The following is a 22,084-nucleotide window of genomic DNA, read 5'->3' on the forward strand; positions in this document are numbered from 1 at the left end:
TTCTTTCTCCCAGAAAAACATGCACTTTGGAATATTTTAATTCAGTACTAGATTATAAACTTCAGAAGTAGCACCTTCTTGGTTGCATGGTAGAACAAAATACAGAAGCCACGCATGTTTCACACCTTCCACTGCTAGAAAGGAAGACAGCACATCCATCCTTTTCCTGAATGGACCAGTAAAATTACTCACCTCGTATATTTCCAAAACTACGATTCTAATAAAATCCTCGTCAGCATCAGCCCGTTTGGTTTGTGCCATCTGAGCAAATGTGGTGAGCAGACAAATTTCTTCCGAGCAGTTCATTGATTTGAGATACTTTTCAAAATTTTCAAGGTGCTCTGGGTCTAGAAAAAAGTCAGACAAAAGAAACATGACAAAAGAAGCATTACAGGACACGCGTCATTAGTACCTATACATTTATTGGCAGCCCAATCCCAGAAAGCGAATCGGGGACAGAGGAATTATCATCACTGGGTTAGTGTCCTCTCTTCAGAAGTGGCTGGTATCAGCTGCTTTAAAATAAGGTGCAAAACCCACCATAGTGTGTAGTGAGTCCACATGTTTTAGTAAATACACTAACAATTCATAATGAAAGCTACAACAGCTTCAAGAACAGCTGGAAATCAACTTTTAATATTATTTTAACCATGCAAAGTCCACCATACACAGGAAGAACTGCTTCAGTCTTTCTGCTTTTTAAAAATGTTCTAATGGTTTTGGTTTCCACACATATTGGAGCAATTAGTTCCACAGATTAAATCCAAATTATATGAAAGGATTTTAGTTTTAATCAGCACACAGTCAAGAGAAGATTAAAACTAAGCCCATCCAAGCACAGCAGAGAGGTTTTGATCAAGTTGACTCTGTCCATTCCATGATTTCAAGCAGCAATTTATCTGCGGAGATCATTCTACATCAATTACAAACAAAAGTTCTTCAAGCATCCAGCCCTGGGCCTAGATTATTTTCAAGAGTTACAAGGAAAAGTTGGTTTCAGTTTCTCAAACTCAATACAAGAAAACTACTGAACACATTTGCTTGGAAAATGTTTCTGAAAACAGAGAACTCAAGTTGCACAGGACAGGAAGGCTAAGATGCTTTCACTTGAATTCAAGGCAGGTTTCCTCTTCAAACCCAAGTGACAGGTTGCCAAATGAAATAAACATTTCAGCCCTTGAGGTGAGGGACAACAGGAAGGGAAGGGTACAACAAAAGCACAACAGGACTTTAAAAGAATTTTTATCTCCTCCAAATGACTTTGAATAGAGTCTGTGCTGCAAAACAAGCACTGAAAGCTGCATTTGAGCGGCAAAATGGTTTGGAGAGTGGTCTGCTTTCTCTGAAGCATATCATGCCAGTAAACACTGTTTGCAGTGATCTTATCATAGCAGTTGAATCTCCAGAAGCAGCTCTCATGGTGGTACTCAACTACATAATCTGCAGAGGCACGAGCTCAGCTTGCTTGTGATGAAACACTTCCACTTAGGTTACGTTCTATTTTAAGGGCTTTCAAGAACTTTGCAACTGTTCTTCAACCTGAGAAGGTCAGACTAGTACAGCCAAAACATCTCATGAACAGTGTGCTACAGGATTGTGCAATTTAAGTGAAGAGTTTTTCCATACAGAAGATAACCCACACTCTGATAGATACAATAAACACACAGAGGATGTCCCATCTATTCATCTCCCTTTCCTAATGCTCCTTTTAGCCTTATATCACAAGTTACAGAGCACTGTGTGTTTTGTTGTTGTTTGGGGTTTTTAAGGTAATGCAGAAGGAAAAAAGACTGTATCATTACTATATACAAAGGCATTGCTTGTCAGTGAAAGTGTGTGTTCCACAGTAAACTTACTAACATTTGGTCCACTCTAGAATACCCAAAGTAAACTGGACTTCCCGTATTTCCCCAGAAGGTCATTTTATAACCAGTACCTCTCATAGTCCAGACATTGTCTTAATCAGTGCAGCACCATCATTGGACTTCGTTTCACAACGTTATTTCTACCTCTCCTTTAAAAGCAACTATGGTCCCACCTCTATGCACGCCAGCCTGAATCTTCCATCAAATACCAAGGCTTGGTAACACCTGCAGAATCACCACTCTTAACACTTCTTAAACTTAATCTGTGAAGGGAATGAAAAAAGGTTCTCTCCCAAAATAATGTTCATGCCATGATCTTTTAGAGTATGAATTACAGGAAATTCAGTCAGCATTATATCGGTGTCAATCAAAATAAGCTATTTAGGAACATTACACAGATTCCACTGAAAGAAGTGTTGATATTCCCTGTCTAGACATTTGTGAAAAATAGTATTGTGCTCACATAATCCATCCAGGAGAATGAAGAGGATAAAAATACCCTGCATCAGCATACCAGGGACTTCAAAACATAAAAGTTAGCTAAAAGCAAACAGAAGCCTGAACAAAACAAACAAAAAAAAGTGTTTGTTACTGTCAGAGCTGCAACCCACCACATCATATTACATCCTCTTTGCTTGAAATGCGGTAAAAATTTGTTGTGAAAAAAAAAAGTGCTACTGAAACAGCGTAACTGCAACTGTTTTGGCAGGCAAGTGCTAACCAGACCAGCACTTCATGAAGTGTACCCAGCTACAGGCTTGATAACCCTCTCCCACTCTGCGTAAATTGCCTGAAATGTTAGCTGAGCTTCCACAGAGTCAAGACACTCTGTAACTTCTCAAGATTGCCATTTTCTTCTGCTTCTCCATCAAAAGACTTGGCTGATGTGGTAACAGCTATCTGGGTTGCCAGCTAGCAGAAAAGTAGAACTGACAGAGTGAGATTTGCTCTCCCTGAAGACATTAAAGAAGCTGTGATGTAAGGAGTCACTGTTTTGTTTACCTGTCTCCCTTTTAATCACATCCTGAAATAGAATCATAGAATCACAGAATGTTAGGGATTGGAAGGGCCCTGTAAAGCTCATCCAGTGCAATCCCCCCATGGAGCAGGAACACCCAGATGAGGTTACACAGGAAGGTGTCCAGGCGTACTTGGAACGTGTCCATACTTTCCACGAAGAAAGCAGCAGAGGGAAAGTAGCGTTCCAGCTGGCTTCTAAATAACTCTGCTAGAGCTGAAGCCACCACAATCACCGTGGAGAAGAACACAGGACAGAAGTCGAGGGGAAACAGAAAGAAAAGGTGGCATACAGGACAAGAAAAGCACGAAAACAAGGCATGGGATACAGGAAACACCTGTGGGTGTGGAAGATAAGCACATCTCCCACCACGTGTTACTGAAGCCAAAACTAGCAAACAGGGTAGGAGGCACGGTGGAAACAATCAACAGCTCACAAAAAACCCTAAATGACACAAAATTCCATATATCAGGATTTAAATCTCACTCTTCAAATCCTATGAAAAGTCAAGATGGGACCTGATACAAGAATACACAAGATGTACCTACTGCATGGCATCTTCACAGCTCTCCAAAGCAGCCAGTAGCAGCCACTGTCAGAGAAAAAACTAAAAGGACTGTACATACGACAATTCCTGTTAAAACTGGAGTTTGGTCAAAGTACTGGAAGCCCATGAACTGCCCAAAACGTTTCTGAGGCCACGGGACAAGTTGTGTTTCTGCTAACACAGCACAACAAAATCTCCAAAGAATTACACCCACGGCTAATGCAGCAGTAGCTGAGAACCGGTTCTGAGTGAAGGAATCCAACCTTTGAGTCTTTGTTTGCAGTCAGCAGCTTGCAGTGTAGAGCAGAGCTGTTCCAGGTGCTCGCTGTCTGCACAGTGCATGACAAAGAAGAGCCTCCAAAGCATGTTGCTGGATAAGGTTCCATAAGGCATCTCAGACATGAACAACCAGACTCCCAACCTGTTGGATTCGAAGAAAACAAACAGTTTCAACCTGGTAAATCCCAGCATTTAAAGAAAGGAGACATATGTCCACATCTCTGCCATATAACAGAATTAGGAACGTGAAGATGTGTCTCAGCATCTCTAATTCTGAGTCTAACCGCATTCTGAATTGAACAAGTCCCCGGAACTTCTGCCAGATCCTAGAATTCAAGGCATGATTTCTGCCATTCTTGATACTACCAGTGCAATGAAAAATCCTGCATATTGCAGTCTTGTCTAAAGCATTAAGTATTTAAGCCCACTGCAATTCCCAGTTTGAAATATCTAACTCCTCCAAGACGAAGCCAGTATCAAGCACATGGGACAACCCACCTTTTTGCCTTCAGAACATGTAGAACAGCTCTGAAAAACAGCTCATCGAACTCCAGTTGCAATTTTTCCACTGAGTAGGGATGCGCTACTGTTCCATATGGCGTATTGTTGCTAACATACTGGGCCCAGTGGTCACTCACATTGCAAAGGGTCATCCTGCACAGCAGAATAAACACGTCAAAGAAGGATCATTATGTGGTGTCACCATCATATAAAAACAGACAAGTGCAACCAGATCAGAGTAGACTCTGATCTGAGACACGTTCATGAGACACATTCAACGCTTTGTCCTCTGATTCCCAAAGACTCCCATATAAATAGCATTTCCCTTCTCTCTTCAGACGAGGCTAGTCTGAATTTCCCATGTTATCCTCTTTTGGCTTTGGAAGCAAACAATGCACAATACTCTGCTACACTAAATTAGTTTGTGTCTGAACTTTAAAGCCTTAAGGTAATCCTATATGATGAAATGGCAGTACACGCAAAAAGTTCTTGCAGGAACTGAGAAAGCTACTGCTCTAAGAACACAAAGGAAAAACATGGATTTTGTTTCTGGTTTAACTGCATCGCCCTTGAAAACACACTCACAGAAGCCATAAAAAATGACTGATAGAGATGTAAAAATAAAGAGCACATTTTATGTCACAATCACATTTGCCTACTGCAAAAACATGAAGATATCAAGCAGCAAATTAAAAACACACAAACAATTCCGGATAACAATAGAAAAAAGGCAGTTACATGAGCTATAAAAAGGGATAATTCAAGAAACTGTTGGGTATCAGTGACCTTCCATAACAAAACAAGTGCATCACTGATGGAATCAGCCTGGTGTCCCACAGCTCACCAGCTCTTTTGTACCCACAGCATTTAGTTCAGACTCAATTCCCCACTTCACAGGCAGCTTTAGAGCCAAGGACTCAGATTGCAGCTTCCCAAAGCAATTAATCCTAAACTAACTCTCAGAGCAAAATCTACCCACGAACTGTTTGGGGTTTTTTGCTGTGATTATTTTAGTTGATGGGGTTTAGTTTTATTTGTTTGTTTGGTGGCTTGTTGCGGTTTTCTGTAGCAGTTCTAAATTTTAAGTCAGACTGTATGAAAAAGATTTAATCGTATCACAGAGAAGATATTTTCTTACTTGATCAGCTGACCAATTCGCTTCACAAATTGTCGGTACCGTGCTCTGTTAAACGTTTCTAGCCCCGCAGAGAGAAGCTCCACTAAGGAGTTTGCAAAAGCAAAAATCTTCATCATCTCCTGGGGGGTTGTTTTTTCAGGAGAATAAGCACCTAAGGCCAAGACAGAAAAATCAGTTTCACAAAACCATGTGAATCTGGATTTTTTTTAAGTAACTTAAAACAGACTCAACACAATTGATCATATAGCTGGTAAACAGCTCACTGTTAGTTAACGGATTTTTTTTAATGAAATGAACAATAAATACCTGTTAAGCATAAAAGTACAAATAATCTATGCAGGTTGTAAAACCTCTAGCAAGAAATTATGTTTGTGCACTTGTCCAGAGATTCAGTAAATTATTGACAAAACACACTATAACATTATAGTTAAGACGGACAGAGGAAAAATTAGTTCTGAAAGCACATCTGTGAGTATAACTATCAAGCAGATGAAAACTAAGGGAAAGGACTGTAATGTTTTGCGTGATAGTACTGCTGTTAAGTTCTTAAGCTACCCTAAACACATGGCATACATTTCCATCTCATCACACTCCTCATCTGTTGTCTGTGAGCTGTTGCACAGGTTCATCATTATTTCACTCAGAGATTCTTATAATGCAGTAGCATTCTTACCAGTTTTAGTCATTAATACAATTATTGTAAGCAAAGCGAAGAATTAGTCTTTAGCAGCTGATTTACCTCCAGTTGTAAAACCAAGGAACTGCTGAAAGAGTTCATGAAATGGAAACTGCGACAACAGGGAAATCAAGTCATCTTCCGAAAGCAGAATCCAGCTTGTTTCAGGATCCTCATCCTATAGACAGACACAGTTGCTTTCAGCAGCTTTACAACAAAACATGTGATAGAAGGGCTTCACTATTATAGTAATTACAGTTTGCTTGTAAGAGGAAAACAAAGTACAAATTAATTCTCTTTCACACACATAACCTCCTAAATTCCTCTTCTGTCTGTGTTTCTACACAAAAGCCCTCAGCAGCAGGAAACAGGACTATGTTAGTCCAACCAGCTTCTGAAGGGAAGCACCAATTCAAACATATGACTATTTCCATGTACCTCTCGCACTCAATAGTTGAAATGTTTAAATTCCACTTGTTAATTCTCATCCTTGGAAGCTCCACTATCTACAGTTGTATCACAGAGATAGAAGAAGAGTAAAATAGAACTGAGTTTCTTATTATGCATTTTAACTGAACAACAGGGTTGCTTTTTTTTCCATTTCACAAAAACAATACAATAACCTTGAGCAAAAACCACAAAGGGAAAAAAGAAAAAATAATTCCTTGGCTGTACCTCTTCTCCTCCTTCATCCACCAGGGTCCAGTTTCCAGATTCTTTCCCAGACGAAGAAGAACTTTTCCTTTCACTTGGTTTCATATGGCACATGAAGTCAACCCGATTTCTGATTTAAAGAGAAATAATCAAGTTTGCAAAAAACAAGAAAACTAAAAATTTTGAATTGTCATATTTTAGTTAAGAGAAGATATTTAAAAATCAGATGCAAGGACAAGAAATTAATAAGCATGTCAGAAAGTTGCCTGGCAGAAAAGGACCTGGAGGGATTGGTCAACAGCAGCTGAACATGAGCCAGCGTGTGCCCAGGTGGCCCAGAGGCCACCAGCATCCTTGTTGGTACCAGCACTGGTGTGGCCAGCAGGCCCAGGGCAGTGACCGTCCCTGTGCTGGGACCTGGGGAGGCCAAACCCCAAATCCTGGGGGCAGCTTTGGGCTCCTCATGCCGAGAAAGGCCTTGAGGTGCTGGAGCGAGTTCAGAGAAGGGAACGGAGCTGGGGAAGGGGCTGGAGCACAAGTGTGATGGGAGTGGCTGAGGGACTTGGGGGGTTCAGCTGGAGAACAGGAGCTGAGGGGACACAGGGACACAAAGAAACGGCCTCAAGTTGCGCCAGGGGAGGTTGAGGTTGGATGTGGGGAACAATTTCTTCCCCACAGGGCTGTGGGGCATTGGAACAGGCTGCCCAGGGCAGTGCTGGAGTCACCATCCCTGGAGGGTTGGACAGACACACAGATGAGGTTCTCAGGACATGGGGCAGTGCTAGGGGTGGGTTAACGGCTGGACTTGATGATCTTGAGGGTCTCTTCCAACCAAAGTGACTCTATGATTCTAAATATTTCTATGATAATCTGATATCCTCCAGGCCTTGCACCAATTTGCTGTTTTCAGTAAATGATCTTCCAAGCAACATTCTGAACAATGTAAACTGCTATCAGCCCTGTGCAGCGAGTACATTTAAATATGCAAGAAATAACACTATTCTTGCCCATGTGTAAGAAAAAGCCTTTAAAAAAAAAAAAAAATCAAAATAAGGATATAATATTTCAGAAGAGGTCCTCTACACCAGCCATTTAAGGCCATCATCTGGAGAGTCAACAACAGGGTGAGTGCAGGTCAGTTCAACTACTCAACTGTCACAGCTGCATTAGCTGGACACCAACACATTAGCAAGACTGGCCCTGGGTACATGGAGCTACCAGTGCTAAAGGCCAGTGCTAAAGGCCTTGCAGGAAAGGGTTGCCTCAAATCAAGCCAGCTCCACTTCAAAGTATTAGGCCACCTTGAGATTGAGACACTAGTTTTCAGACTCTGTACTGTATAAATCCTTAGTTGTTCAGACCTATACTAGCAAGTTAAATGAATGTACAGAAAGGTTATGTATAAAGTTGAAAGCATAACATACGACTTCCTTCTAACCAGAAATGTTCTGGTAGAACTCTGCACACAGTGCCAGAAAATTCCAGCACAGTATCACCCTCCTGATCAACCTGAACTTATACTCTGATAACACAAACGTAGGGCAAGTGAAATCCAAGTTTCAAGATACTGATTTCACAAACCAAATTCAGAATTCTGACTTGTTCATGACACGCAGCAGCTGTAACAGAGAGGCACCAGCTCTTTTAACAGAAAGTACAGCCACTGTGGGTGTTCTATCAGCAACTCAGTGTGCCACTCCATACAATGTGAATTATTCCTTGTCCCAAACACAAGCACCAAAATGCAATGGCAGTATGCAAACCCTCAGGATACACTTGGTTCCCCAAGCAGCTCTGCACAGCAAATGTAAAAATAAAATCCTTTCAAATAATATAGTCCAATAAATAGGACCCACGCTTAACTCAGGGTCAGATTATTGATAAAGATCACAATGACAGCCCTAAATATCAGCAGTTTGATTGTCTGACATTAAAATCTGGACAGTGAGGTAGCCAAGCTGTATATTTTAACTGAAGCACATAACAGTTTTCAATCATGATTGATTATATTAACTAGCTTCTCCAAGCACCATGTATTCCTTCTAGATAAAAAAGGATGAAAAAAGTAAAGCACGACCAGAGTATACACCAACTTAGCAAACCCTTTACTCAAGGGCTTCTGTTGCAGAGAGAGCGTAACTAACAGACCACCACGAAAGGCAAACACTCTCAGAATTCACAGCAACAAAACATGGGTATCTCAGTTGTCACAAGCTATTCGACAGCTGAAGGCAAGCTGCATCATTCTGTGCACAGCAGAAGAACGTACTGCCAAGGTTGTATCTGAAGATGAATGAGTGAAAAGAGCTTGACTTTAAACTCTGAATCACTTGTTTGTGTCTGTTTTTATGACTTTTCCTGAAACAAACTTTCAGGCTTTTATAAAGTAGATCTGGTGTCATGTTTTCTACTCTTAAATAATCATAACAAATTTATAAAGTCATACCCATACTTACTTGACAGGAGACATAAGCAAGGCAAGAGATTGCATGAAATGAAAGACACCTGATGGGTTATCCAAGACTTTGATCTGAAATTAAATGCAATAATCTAGGTAAATCTAAAGAAGTAAAAGAGAGAATAAAGTCTTTTTATGAGAGAAATTAAAATGCTGAGTTTCACATTTTTCACTAGTTTTTTGTTCACACTAAAACACTAAAAAGTATTCATAAAAGACAGCACCCACACCCTAGCAAACATATTGATATGGTAAAATATTGGGAGTCTTCAAAAAAAAAAAAAAAAAGGTACTTAGAGAAATTAAAGGAGGAAAAAAACACAGTCCACACACAGCACAGGGGAAGTCAGGATGCTGCCACTTTAGGTTAATGGTTGGATTTGATGGTCTCAAGGGTCTTTTTCAACTTAAATGATTCTGTGATTCTGTTCTATCTTTTTATTTCATTATTTGCCTTCCCCTGGTTAGTGTAATGGCAATCCTTTTCCTACAGCTAAATTTGAAACATCTTCCCCTCTTCGAGGAGCAAAACCATTCTTTGCAAGAACACCCTGGTGCCTTTGGATATCTGCTCTCCCTTTGACCCATGCAAAGTAAAAACCCTTTCCCTTGCCCATGAAATTAGCTAACTAATGAACTTCCCATGGAAACCGGCCACATTCCAACACGCAGGATATAAAAATTGTTGGGTTAAGATAGGTAAACATATCTCTTGACAGAAAACCCTCACTGGTACCACGATTCCACACACCTGGAAACACGGTGTCAGTCAGGAGGGACTGATGAGGCACAAGACATTCTCCTACCCACTCCACCCCCACTTCCACCTTGTGACAATAAAAAACTACACATTCACACCTGAACAAACGGACAAGCCCACTCGCTGATGCCAGCTGGACACCGAAGGATGTGGTTGAAGATGAAGAGATGGTCACCTGGACAGCCAATTCTTTGCAACACAGACACCTAAAGGGAAATATATTGGAAATCTGTAAACAATTTAAAGGTTCCTTCCCCTATAGTCTTGCTGACTAGCATAATACCATTTCTTCATTTCTCTTCCCATGCTTTCCAGCAAACCTCAATTTTCAGAGCAAGTTACAGGAGAACAATACTTAAAAGTCAGCTCGCATGAGTTACGAGTCAAAAGCTGTTTTCTTTGGTGTAGAAAAATTAATTACCTAACAATTGCATTACAAAGCAATTTATTGAGATATCAGCAGGAAGTTTTTCAAAAATAAGAAGTCTGCACAGCTTTGCCTTCAAAGCAAGTGAAAACATAATAAATATTGAGTGTTAAGTCCACTTTGAACATTGTTGGCTGCTCAGGTGCCAGTCCTCATTAATGCTGCTGACCTCCACTGACTTCATTAGACAAGAGAACTCATTCTAAAGAGTCACTAGCAGATTCTATTCCTCAAGCAGAACAAATTAAAAAAAAATAACCAACACTGCGTGTGGGACAGCAACAGGAACTGTAACGCTTTCAGAAATCAGTCCCGAATTCATCCCATATGTCGGCTCAAACCCATATATCCATGCTTACTCCCTCCTCACCAGTCTCTGCAGCCACAGGTGAAGGTCACTCCGAAACTGAGGATCTTCAATAATTCTGCGAGTGAAACTGAAAAGGACGCTGATACATTCCTTCAGCTGTCCCATGTCTGAAGAAAGATTTTCTGACTGCTTCGAAACTGTAAATTAAAAACAGAATTAAGGAGTTTTGATGAGCAGTTCTCAGAGTGACAGCATAAGTAGTGGTTTTGGGGCTATATAGAAAGCTTGCTCTCTGTTTCCACAGATACTGAGATATTTCAACACAGTTGCTTGCTAAATTGGACAAAGAACACTTTTTTTATTTAATCTTATAATTAAGCACTGGGTCCTAATTACAAAAAGAACAAACTATGGTTACTCTCACAAAAAGTTTATGTTGAGGGAAGACCTTTTAAGAACCATCATTTACTATCCATATAAACTACCTGGAAGTTGGGGGGTCAAAGGAGGAGGACCAGAAAGGGTAAATATCCAGAGGAGGAGGAACACTTCAGCTAAAATATTATATTGCCTCAAATCCAAATAAGTAACATACTTAGCATGAAAACAAAAAAAGATTTCTAAGTATTAAAGCTGTGAGACTTCAAATGGCCTTCCAAGAGGAAGTAGAACAGGAAAAATATCCAACTGATTATAGAATTGTGCATAACCAATTTGGGAAAGGGACTGTAGTATACATTGCCTTGACAACAAAGGGCTGGAGTCAAGGTATCCCTTCCCACCCAGTGTTCCTCTACAGTAATCAGTGACACTATGACACTTAGATAGAAGAAGGTACGCCTGCATTCAGCTTCCACTCTGGGTGAACAAGTTAAGAGAGCTGGAGACTTTCCCTGCAAGAAAAAAGTCTCACTGATCCCCACATCAGACCATCAGGTTTTAGTACTAGAAGAGAAACACTCCAGTATACAAATTACACCACAAGTCTCCAAAACTGCAGGTGAACAAGGTGCTGGGCAACCTAAATATCCTGGGGAGCAGTCTAGACCAGCAACACACCTTGTTCTTGCTGCTGAAGAGCCACCGATCTCAGCAGGGACGAGCTGCTGAGCAGCCTATAGACATACGACTCCACCTGCAACCGGGACAGCACCGAAGTGTACAAGTGCAGCGCCAGTGTCTGATGGATGTGCTCCGCTTTGGCTTCAAACAGCTTTTTGAGTTCTCCCAACACACTTTCATTCAGCTCCACTGTCTGGTAGCGATGGTGACCTGTCACTTTGCACTGATCGGCACAGACACCCTGAAAAGAAAGCAATTATCTTATTTAAGTGGTTTGTCATTTTGCTGGGTCGAGCATGCTTACAGAAATTAACCTTGACATAACCATCCCATCAACAGATTTCAAAGCTTTCATAAAAGGAGTCCCTTCACAGGTGGAAAAGACAAACATGACAAAACATCTTCCATACTTCTTAGAACTGCTGATTACTGAAGAATCACATCCCTGACTTCTGAAAAAAATTACTCTGTAAAACCTCAATAACTCAGATGTAGAAATAGGTATGACTGACTTGTTTGTATCACCGATAGACGTAACAAAATCAGATCTCTCTACTCCTAGCCAGTGCAACTGCTTCTCAGTTTATAGACTTGATAAATATTTGGGTCTGCTATTTTTAAGCTAAGACATGTACCTAAACAAGATAAATATTTTTCTAAACTCCCAGAACTGAGGTTTTTTAACAATTTTCCATTATACATTTAAAATTTTCAGAAATGAACTGCACTCTAACTTTCTCGCAAAATGGAATTAAAAGCTGACATCAGTTTTTGTCTGTCCTATCTCTAATTCTTCAGCACAAGAAAAACACAATACATAACACTCCTGTTAATTCTTTTATGTAACCAGAAAACATGCTACAGAGCCAGCACTTTGGAAGCTTAGCTTTAAAATAACCCTGTGTTTCCTAAGTGAGTAGTGTAAGAATTTTAAATCGGTATAAAGGCAACAACTATTCCAGACGTAGAATAAATACATAGTGAATTGGAATGGAAAAAAACAAGCAGCAAACTTAGCCAACTGTATGATGCCCAGTGGGGATGAAAAAGTGAAAACGAAACCACTTTCAGTGTAGAAAGCGATCAACACAAAAATGAGAGTCCAGTGAGGTTCAGTGTTATTCCCTAGCAAAAAGGAAGAGATTTAAATCCATTCAGTGGACGTCTCTTTAATATCTCAACTCCAAGGAACTCTGCAGCAGAGGCACTGCACTTACAGAAACAACAGGAAAACCCACCACATACACAGGTATTATACTGATCACCCCTGGACAGTTTCAATGATGTGCTGGGTATAAACAAATCAGAGCACCAGTATAATTTCATTCACTCCCACTGTAATGTCCGGCTCAAAAAATCAGTTACACATAATGATTTTGAGGCAAAATTTTTGTGATGTGTGAACCAAAGAGCTGCCCAGACACTTCTGGTTTGCAGACACAAATGCTGCAGAGTACCACAACCACCCTGGAAGCAGCTAAAACCACAGAGCTACAAGATGTCCAGAGTCCAAAATGTATGGACCTTGCGCTCCCTATGCTTTGAGCAGCAGGGTCACCCACGAGCGTGACTCAAGCTCCTCTGCAGCTGCCACCTGTGACAGCAGGAATGATGTCACCAAAAACTGTCACTACGGGAAGTAGGCCAGATGGGACATCACCGCTATCATCATTCTGAAGTCCTACTCGACCGCGCATCCCCTGCATCTACCTGAAGCGAAGTGGCACAAACTTCCTCAACCCTACAGGCAGAACTGGCTGTACACAGCTCATTCTTAATTCCATGAGATCACTAACAGAGATCCCGCTACCCTACACTTGTCAGAGTTTAAAAATCAAAAGCAAAACATCTTAAATCTCAACGGAATGATAGTCTCAAGTACCAGGGGTCAGTGGAGAGACAGAAAACAAAGGCAAGCACCTTTTTTAGAAAAAAAAAAATATTAAATAAACTTGACAGCAAATAAAATTAATGTCTGGAATGACATCCAAACAGTTTGGGTTCAAAATTAGATTCTGCAACAGCACCTGCACAGTTTTCTGTTCTTCTTTAAACGTCCACAATCTTCCCTTAAAGTTTTGACAGTCAGCTGTCATAGCCTGCAGCTCTGCCTCAGCCAGCAACAGCTGCTTCCTGCAGCGCAGGTAGTTGAGGAGCAGTTCGTAAAATTCATGCCTGTCCTGATGAGCAACACTTTCGAATTCCTCTGCGTAGGAGTCAACATTCTCCAACCATGAACACGGCTCAAAAATTTTCAGCTGCTCTCTGGTAAATGGCACCAGTTCTGGTTCAGTTGGGAGCTCTGGATAAAGCCTTTCATTCTGCGACAGCGGTTTAACTGCTATCACGGTTGGTCTCTCACGGGACAATTCAGCCGACAAGTCTGGATAAATTGGTTTCAAACCAGAATGCTGAATACTTGTTTTGGATTTCTCCAAAGAGAGTTGTGAGATACTAAAAGAAAGCTTCTTGGAAGAACGGACAACAGGGTTTTTAACATCTTGTACGTTTTCAGCTCCTTTGTCCCATTCAAAGCCCACTACTGTCTGGGGGCCAGCAGCACTGGAATGAAACGTGCTACTCAGCAAATCTGAGTTGCCTGATCCGCTTGCAACCACCTCCATGGGGCTGTGAGGTTCATCCAACTTACTTCTTGCACTCTTCTCAACATCTTTCCCACATTCCTCATGGGAAGGATCAGCTTTGAGCTCTTCTGTATCTGTGGTGGGCTCTAGAGTTACTGTTGAAGACCCTTGATTTGCTGAAGATAAACCACTCTGGGGGATGTCGCACACAGCGTTTATAGTTTTTCCATCCTCTACTTCATCACTGAGACAAATTTCTGTAAATTCTCCAGGCTGCTCCACCTGCGCTTCACTAGTTTGAGAAGACACTTCTGGCACAGGAGGTAGGAAGACATCATCAGATTCTTGTACCCGGGACTCCTCCCACCTTTTTTTCTTTTTTTCCTAGGGAAAAAAAAAAATAATAACAGAATGTCACTACCAAGTGAGTCTCTCCCTCTCACATCCCAAATCCCTCCACCACCAAAACTAGTATTTGTCAACACCACGACTCCAAAAACCACTCTTAACAAAGGACAGGGAACTGCTGGAGAGAGTCCAGCGCAGGGCAACAAAGATGATTAAGGAAGTGGAGCATCTCCCGTGTGAAGATAGGCTGAGGGAGCTGGGGCTCTGGAGCTGGAGAAGAGGAGACTGAGGGGTGACCTCATTCATGTTTACAGATATATAAAGGGGGAGTGTCAGGAGGATGGAGCCAGGCTCTTCTTGGTGACAACCAATGACAAAACAAGGGGTAATGGGTACAAACTGGAACACAAGATGTTCCACTTAAATTTGAGAAGAAACTTCTTCCTGGTGAGGGTGTCAGAGCCTGGCCCAGGCTGCCCAGGGAGGTTGTGGAGTCTCCTTCTCTGCAGACATTCAAACCCGCCTGGATACCTTCCTGTGGAACCTCAGCTGGGTGTTCCTGCTCCATGGGGGGATTGCACTGGATGAGCTTTCCAGGGCCCTTCAACCCCTCACATTCTGGGATTCTATGTAATTTTCATAATATTTAAGGCAAAAACTAAGGTATCAAACAGATCCTTGTTCTTTAGCTGCCCTTTAAAGATGGTCTATCAGTGTATATTTTCTTAGTTCTTGAACAATGTTTCAACATTTCTATGTAAAAAGCTATAAATAGTACAGGAGAGAATGTTTCATTAATGTATTAAATAATCAAAATAACAGGACCATGACTTCTAGAAAGAGTCAATGGATACCACCCTATTACCAAAAAACAAAAAAATTTACCTTGTGATTTGTCTTAAGTTACACAGAAATACTTTAGTGAATGGAAAAATTTAAAAGAAGTCAGAGCAGAAGAGTCTGGAATGCACCCCACAATTACATTTTAAAACCATCACAACATCTTTACAATTACTGAAATAGCTATTTTCATTAGGCATTACACACTAGAGATGTAGAAAAACTTAGTGGTGACATCAAAGTAGTAAGACAATTGCTCATTTTTCAACTGAGATCAGTTTGGGGGTAAATAGCTCCCATAAATCTCATCTAAGATGTAAATTTGCCTCCCTCCCAAGGCACAGTAAATAGTTCCCATAAACCTCATCCAAGATGTAAATCTGCCTCCCCCACAAGGCACAGTGTGGGAGGTAATGCTGCACGGGAAACCAACAAAGACTTTGTCAATTTGTAAATCATTTGCCAATTTATAAAACAAAAAATTGGCCATGTGTTTTCCCAATTTGTAGATTGTGTATACCTATCAGTTTATTAGGAGCAGAACGGAGAAGAGTTATGTTACAGTGCTCCAGTTTTGGATGACTCAATATAATAAAGAACACATCTGAAATCAGGAAAAGTCCTCAATATTCATCCAGGACTGGGGAAAAGATGGTAGTTTTGGAAACATGCTGACAGTATCACACACACTTTCACTAAGCAGCTGACATGACTTGGCCTTCTGAGAAGCCATATATGAAAACAGCTCAAATCAAGGCCCTAGCTAACCTTGATGTCAAGCCTAATTTTACTTCAAATATGTTTACAGCTCCTTTACAAAATGGCAACACTCTGGCTTTGCTTTCAGACTGTGTTTTCCAGTATATTAAAACTTGAAATCACAAAGCAGCTCTGACACACTCCAAGCCTAAGTAAAGCTACAGGTGACAGGTTAAAAATAGATCAGCACAATTTTTTAACTAGGACTTGTTGTTATAATAAACATCTCGTGACAATTAACTCCAAGTCAGTAATTTCCACAGGACACTATACCACTAGATCATTTTTTTAACTGTGTACTGATCCTCATACTTTACAAAGACATGCTGGCCCTTTCCCCTCTACAGTCTCAAAGTTCCCTCTTGCAGCTCTTGTACAGAAGAAACTACCTTTATCTTTCAGCAGCATTCTGTGTTTTTCCCAAACGCCACTGTTAGATAAAATATTTGGGTTTAAAATTTATGAAGTGCCTTTCAGTTCTCAGTTTCTGAGGAAAAAAAATCAGGGATTTCATCTGAGAAAGGATGAAAGAAATGAAGTTCTGAATTAATATGAGGTTTGGTATTTAAGTCAAAGATGACACCTGCTCCTTAGCCTTGTCCCATGCCTAACCACTCTCCAAGGACATCACTAAACAACAGCTCAACCTCTAAGGACACTTGCTATTTTTTCAGGAAACACCTCTGCAGTAACTGAGTGCAACCCACCGAGATGCACACATACACCCTCATCTTCGCCAGTTCCATGTTAACTGGTTTTGCCACCTTGCTGTGTTTGAATCACTCTGGTGTTACGGGTGCTGGACAAGCTCAGCTTTGGGGCTCTTATTTTCAGAAAGCCCTGGGATCCATTCCTCTATGTGGCAGCTCCACGGCTGAGCCAGCCCTTCTCCCAGCTCCCCAGAATTTCAGCTTTTCAAAGGATTACCATAAATAAACCATAAATCACAGCGGTTCCCGAGGCACAGGAATGGTAAAGTCCTCAATGTGACTGGACCACAAACTGCATCCTCAAACACTCCTTCCTATTAACAGAGCTGAGCATAGTAACAGCAACAAAAATATCAGGAACAGGTCATGTGTAACACTGAAGGATTCTGGATTCTCACACGTGACATTGCTAGCAAATTGTTTCACGGTGAATTACACCTGGAATGGATGGCCAAAGACAGGAGCTGTTGGAGTCACGGTACACATGTTGTTAACGAGCTACCAGTGTCATCTGTGAGTCATCACCGATCCTCTTAAGCAGCAGCCCTAGGATCTGACTGCCCTGCGCATGCCATGGGGCTGAATCAAAACAAAAACAGTGACACACTCTTCTGGGATCGCTCTTCCCTACAGTCTTTACTTGCCTTGAGTTTTGACATTTAGATCTACCTCTTATTTTACACAACCTTGGTCAATTAATTCATCAATTTCTTTTCAGAGGGCTTTGAAAGCCACAACTTCAACGTGAGAGCTGGCCAACAGGAGAGGACATTTGGATCCCTGGCAGTGACTCTCTTTTGCTTATCTCTTGCTTATCTTCTTCATGCTTCCTTAACTTTACTCCTAATTTCTCCCCCTCTTTTTTTCTGTTGCTCTAGCTTTAGGTGTGAAAATGAAATAGCTTTACTCTGTCTTCAGGCACAGAAATAAAATAAGGATGTTTGGTGGCCTCTGACCTCGTTTGTGTCTTAATCTCACTCTTGGAATCATTTTTTAACCTTCCTGAGCCTGAAATTGGACTGGGACCCCACAGCCGTGCAGTTTACAACATGAAAAACGTTAAGTAGTTAAGGGAAACATTTCCTTTTTGACTGAACTCTGAGGTGAGATATTTCAGCTCAAATCATTTCCACAAGCTACCGAAATTCCACATCGCACAGCTGCAAAGAAAACCACGCCCTCAGAAAGCTGTAGGTACTAACATCATGAGCAAGGAACACACTCACAAGAGGATTAAAACCCAGGAACAGTGATATTAACAACTAAAACACCAGCTACTGAATAAGAAACAGCATCGCTTGCTATACACAGTGTCATGTTTTCAGCATTGCAAAGACAAACCTATACATGTGAGATGGAATCACACAATCACAGAACGTCAGGGGTTGGAAGGGACCTGGAAAGCTCATCCAGTGCAATCCCCTCACAGAGCAGGAACACCCAGCTGAGGTTACACAACCTTTTGTGTTCCAGTTTGTACCCATTACCCCTTGTCCTATCATTGGTTGTCACCCAGAAGAGCCTGGCTCCATCCTCCTGACACTCCCCCTTTATATATCTGTAAACATGAATGAGGTCACCCCTCAGTCTCCTCTTCTCCAGCTCCAGAGCCCCAGCTCCCTCAGCCTTTCCTCACCCGGGAGATGCTCCACTCCCTTCAGCATCTTGGTGGCTGCGCTGGACTCTCTCCAGCAGTTCCCTGTCCTTCTGGAGCTGAGGGGCCACAACTGGACACAAGATTCCAGGTGTGGTCTCCCCAGGGCAGAGCAGAGGGGCAGGAGAACCTCTCTGACCTACTGACCGCCCCCCTTCTAACCCACTCCAGTACCATTGGCCTTCCTGGCCACAAGGGCCCAGTGGAAAAGGACTGCCATCCCACACTATAACAAAACACTTTTAAATGTCTATAAGCTCTACGGGTTCCCCGGGACAGCTCCAGCCGCCTCGCTGCGCAGGACTATTCGGGAAGGCCAAGAGCTACAGCAACAGAAGTCTTGTTTACACCCTTTGACCCGTTCCCTGGCTGCCAATTACCCTAAACCTCGTTACATCGCTTCACAAAAGCACAGTTAGTTTAGGAAAGCACCCTCCTCACCCCAACGTGAAACAGAACGGACAGACACACCGCCAAGAGCAAGCACAAACAAACAAAAATAAAGGAGCGGCCCCAAATCGCTTCACCCAAGTCCCGCGGGGTGTCACACGCACCCCACCCGCACCGCATCCCGCTCAGTGCCGCTGACAGACCCGAGCACTCTCCCCCGCCCCGGGACGGCGGAACAACACCCTGAGGCGCTCCCCCCGGCCCGGCTCCCCCTACCTTGGGTCTGGTCTTGTCGCGGGCCCGGCGGGTGCCCCTCACGGCCTCGGCCATTCCCGCTGCTGCGGGCCCGGCCCGGCGGGCGGGGCGGTGGCGGAATGGGTGGAACCGCCCCCCGCACCATCCCGGCCAATCGGCAGCGTGGCCGGTACGGGAGGGACGGAGGGACAAACCGAGTCGCGGCGCGTCCGCTCGTTTGGTGCGGAAAGGATTTAATGGAGGGAGTTGAGAGAAGGGAAAGGAGCTGGGGAAAGGGCTGGAGCACAAGTGTGATGGGAGCGGCTGAGGGACCTGGGGGGTTCAGCTGGAGAGCAGGAGCTGAGGGGAGACAGGGACACAAAGAAACGGCCTCAAGTTGCACCAGGGGAGGTTGAGGTTGGATCTGGGGAACAATTTCTTCCCCAAAGGGCTGTGGGGCATTGGAACAGGCTGCCCAGGGCAGTGCTGGAGTCACCATCCCTGGAGGGGTTGAAGAGGTGCGGAGATGAGGTTCTCAGGGACATAGGTTAGTGCCAGGGTTGGGTTAACGGTTGGACTTGATGATCTTGGGGCTCTCTTCCAACCAAAGTGATCCTATGATTCTATGCAGCTATGCACAGGAGGCAGAGTGGAGAAAGAAAGGCCACTGGTTAAGGGATGACAGTTTGAGGTGACCAGCTGGGAGTGATGGTCTTGTCAGCCCCCCCATCACTTGTCTGAGCTGGAGCTGTGGTCTAGCAGTGCTAGGGGTGAGTTAATGGTCAGACTCAATGATCTTGAGGGTCTCTTCCAACCAAAGTGACTCTATGATTCCAAATGTTTCTATGATAATCTGATATCCTCCAGGCCTTGCACCAATTTGCTGTTTTCAGTAAATGATCTTCCAAGCAACATTCTGAACAAGGTAAACTGCTATCAGCCCTGTGCAGCGAGCACACTTAAATATGCAAGAAAATAACACTATTCTTGCCCATGTGTAAGAAAAAGCCTTTAAAAAAATCAAAATAAGGATATAATATTTCAGAAGAGGTCCTCTACACCAACTATTTAAGGCCATCGTCTTGTAAGTCAACAACAGGGTGAGTGCAGGTCAGTTCAACTACTCAACTGTCACAGCTGCATTAGCTGGACACCAACACATTAGCTACCAGAGCTAAAGGACATGAGGTTCTTAGGGACATGGGTTAGTGAGAGTCTTTATCAACAGAGCTGGTTTCATGTGATAAATTATGCGTTGGCTTGCAGGAACAAAAAGGGAGAGCTGCGTGTGACTCTGCGCAAAGGCAAGGTGTCCATATCCATATTCCTCTTCTTATTCTGTCTTATTTAAGCACTTGTCTTATTAAGGCATTTGTTGTCTCTCCCTGGAGGGCACCCAGTGTCCCTAACACCAGGAACTTCTATAGGGGTCTGAGAGGAGGCCAGATCCTCCTATAGATGTTTGGGAGGAGGCCAAGAGTCCTCTGCACCTTGGAAAACAACCAGGCAAGGGAAGGAACTGAAGATAAAAAGCCACTTCAGCACTCATGGGCACACGGTCTTGCTTCCTAGTAGCTCCATGTCTGGATGCTCCTCTTCCACGACCGAGTGCATTTGGCTTTAGGTCTGTTCGAACAGTTGGTGTGCTCAGAACCAGCACCCTTATTTTGGGATAACTTATGTGCATTTTGTGAATGTGTGAGCCAAGTTTCAGCCTCACTGGGGACCTCTGCGTCCAGAAAAGCCTGACGCCATTGATTGTGCTCAGTCAGCTGAAAAATACCAATAAAGAAACCGTGCAATGTATTGTAGAGTAGATAACTCTTGCAGGGGAGACAGCCCTATGAGACAGCCCTGCAGTCTATGGCACTTGTTCTCATGCCAGAACTTCCTTGGGGTGTTTTCTCCCACAACTGTCTTGGTTCTGAGCAAATACTGAAATGGAGGCTGAGCAAAGATATGCTCCTGTAGGTTTCCTTACAGGAGAGGAATCTCGCACCACCCAAACATCCTTAGGGTGCTTTGAAGGTGTACCAGCCCCAGCCCCAAGAGAAAGTGGACACAACCACATCCAGCACACAAGTCTCAAACTTATTTTTAAGATATGTATTTAAAGAACTAAGACTACAGCAGGCTCCTTCAGAAGAATATTTATACACTTGGTCATTCGGAAATAAAATAGGACAACTGGTTCCTTGACATGTGCATTTCAGCGCAGCAGGACAGATGTTAAAGCTCACCGAGATCTTCTCCACACAAGGAAACGCAGTAAAAGCCCCAGGGACCAGTGGGCTTAGGCACACGCTGAAGTCATGGAGATTCAACTTGAAGAAAATCACGCAGCTAGCAACTCCTGTTGCTCCAAAGTCAGCGGGCAACAGGTTTGTGTGCTGGTCCCCATATCCCCTGTCCCCATGTCCAGTGCCGTTAGACACTGAGCAGCTGTTAAGCAACACTGCACACAGGGACTTCAGAGAGACCAGCGGCACAGAGGCATGTGAGCTTCTGAATCAAAGCCATAATCATATATTCAATAACAAAAAGGGCACAAACTTTGAGGAGACCAGGTCAGAGGATGAGTTTCACGGCTCCAGCATAACACTAGTAGCTAAGTTTATTTCTGGTCCTGGAGAGGCAGAATGAGTCGAAGTTCAGGGATTCCCAGAAGTTAATCAAATTGGGGTCTCCAGAGCCTACCAGGGAAAAGCTATACCATGAACCTGAAAAAAAAATGCAAGCCCTTCATCAGAGAGGTGGCTGGAGGAGCTGACTGACTTCCTTCAGATCATCAACAAGGCCGTGGGACTTCCCAGCAGGTTCATGGTGGCACAGCCTCTCGCGAGGTAGCTGTGCTGCAGACTGCTGCACC

At 42.9% G+C, this 22,084-nt stretch overlaps 1 protein-coding gene across 2 annotated transcripts in view; it reads right to left on the reverse strand.

Annotated features, from left to right (window-relative positions):
* The window catches only part of EPG5 (ectopic P-granules 5 autophagy tethering factor), a 59,440-nt gene extending 40,082 nt beyond the window's left edge, over positions 1 to 19,358 (reverse strand). For both annotated transcript variants that reach the window (XM_065860791.2, XM_065860790.2), the window contains exons 1-12: positions 19,258 to 19,358; positions 13,723 to 14,664; positions 11,693 to 11,936; positions 10,694 to 10,830; positions 9,995 to 10,102; positions 9,135 to 9,208; positions 6,700 to 6,808; positions 6,088 to 6,202; positions 5,349 to 5,499; positions 4,208 to 4,363; positions 3,694 to 3,851; positions 193 to 347 (exon numbers count right to left, since the gene is read on the reverse strand). In XM_065860791.2, coding sequence (XP_065716863.1) covers positions 193 to 347; positions 3,694 to 3,851; positions 4,208 to 4,363; positions 5,349 to 5,499; positions 6,088 to 6,202; positions 6,700 to 6,808; positions 9,135 to 9,208; positions 9,995 to 10,102; positions 10,694 to 10,830; positions 11,693 to 11,936; positions 13,723 to 14,664; positions 19,258 to 19,311 — 2,403 coding nt within the window. In that variant the 5' untranslated portion in view covers positions 19,312 to 19,358. The remainder of the gene's footprint in view (positions 1 to 192; positions 348 to 3,693; positions 3,852 to 4,207; positions 4,364 to 5,348; positions 5,500 to 6,087; positions 6,203 to 6,699; positions 6,809 to 9,134; positions 9,209 to 9,994; positions 10,103 to 10,693; positions 10,831 to 11,692; positions 11,937 to 13,722; positions 14,665 to 19,257) is intronic.
* Between the last annotated feature and the right edge of the window lie 2,726 nt (positions 19,359 to 22,084).

Source organism: Patagioenas fasciata, chromosome Z (genome assembly GCF_037038585.1).
Source record: "Patagioenas fasciata isolate bPatFas1 chromosome Z, bPatFas1.hap1, whole genome shotgun sequence".
Classification (NCBI taxonomy): Eukaryota; Metazoa; Chordata; class Aves; order Columbiformes; family Columbidae; genus Patagioenas; species Patagioenas fasciata.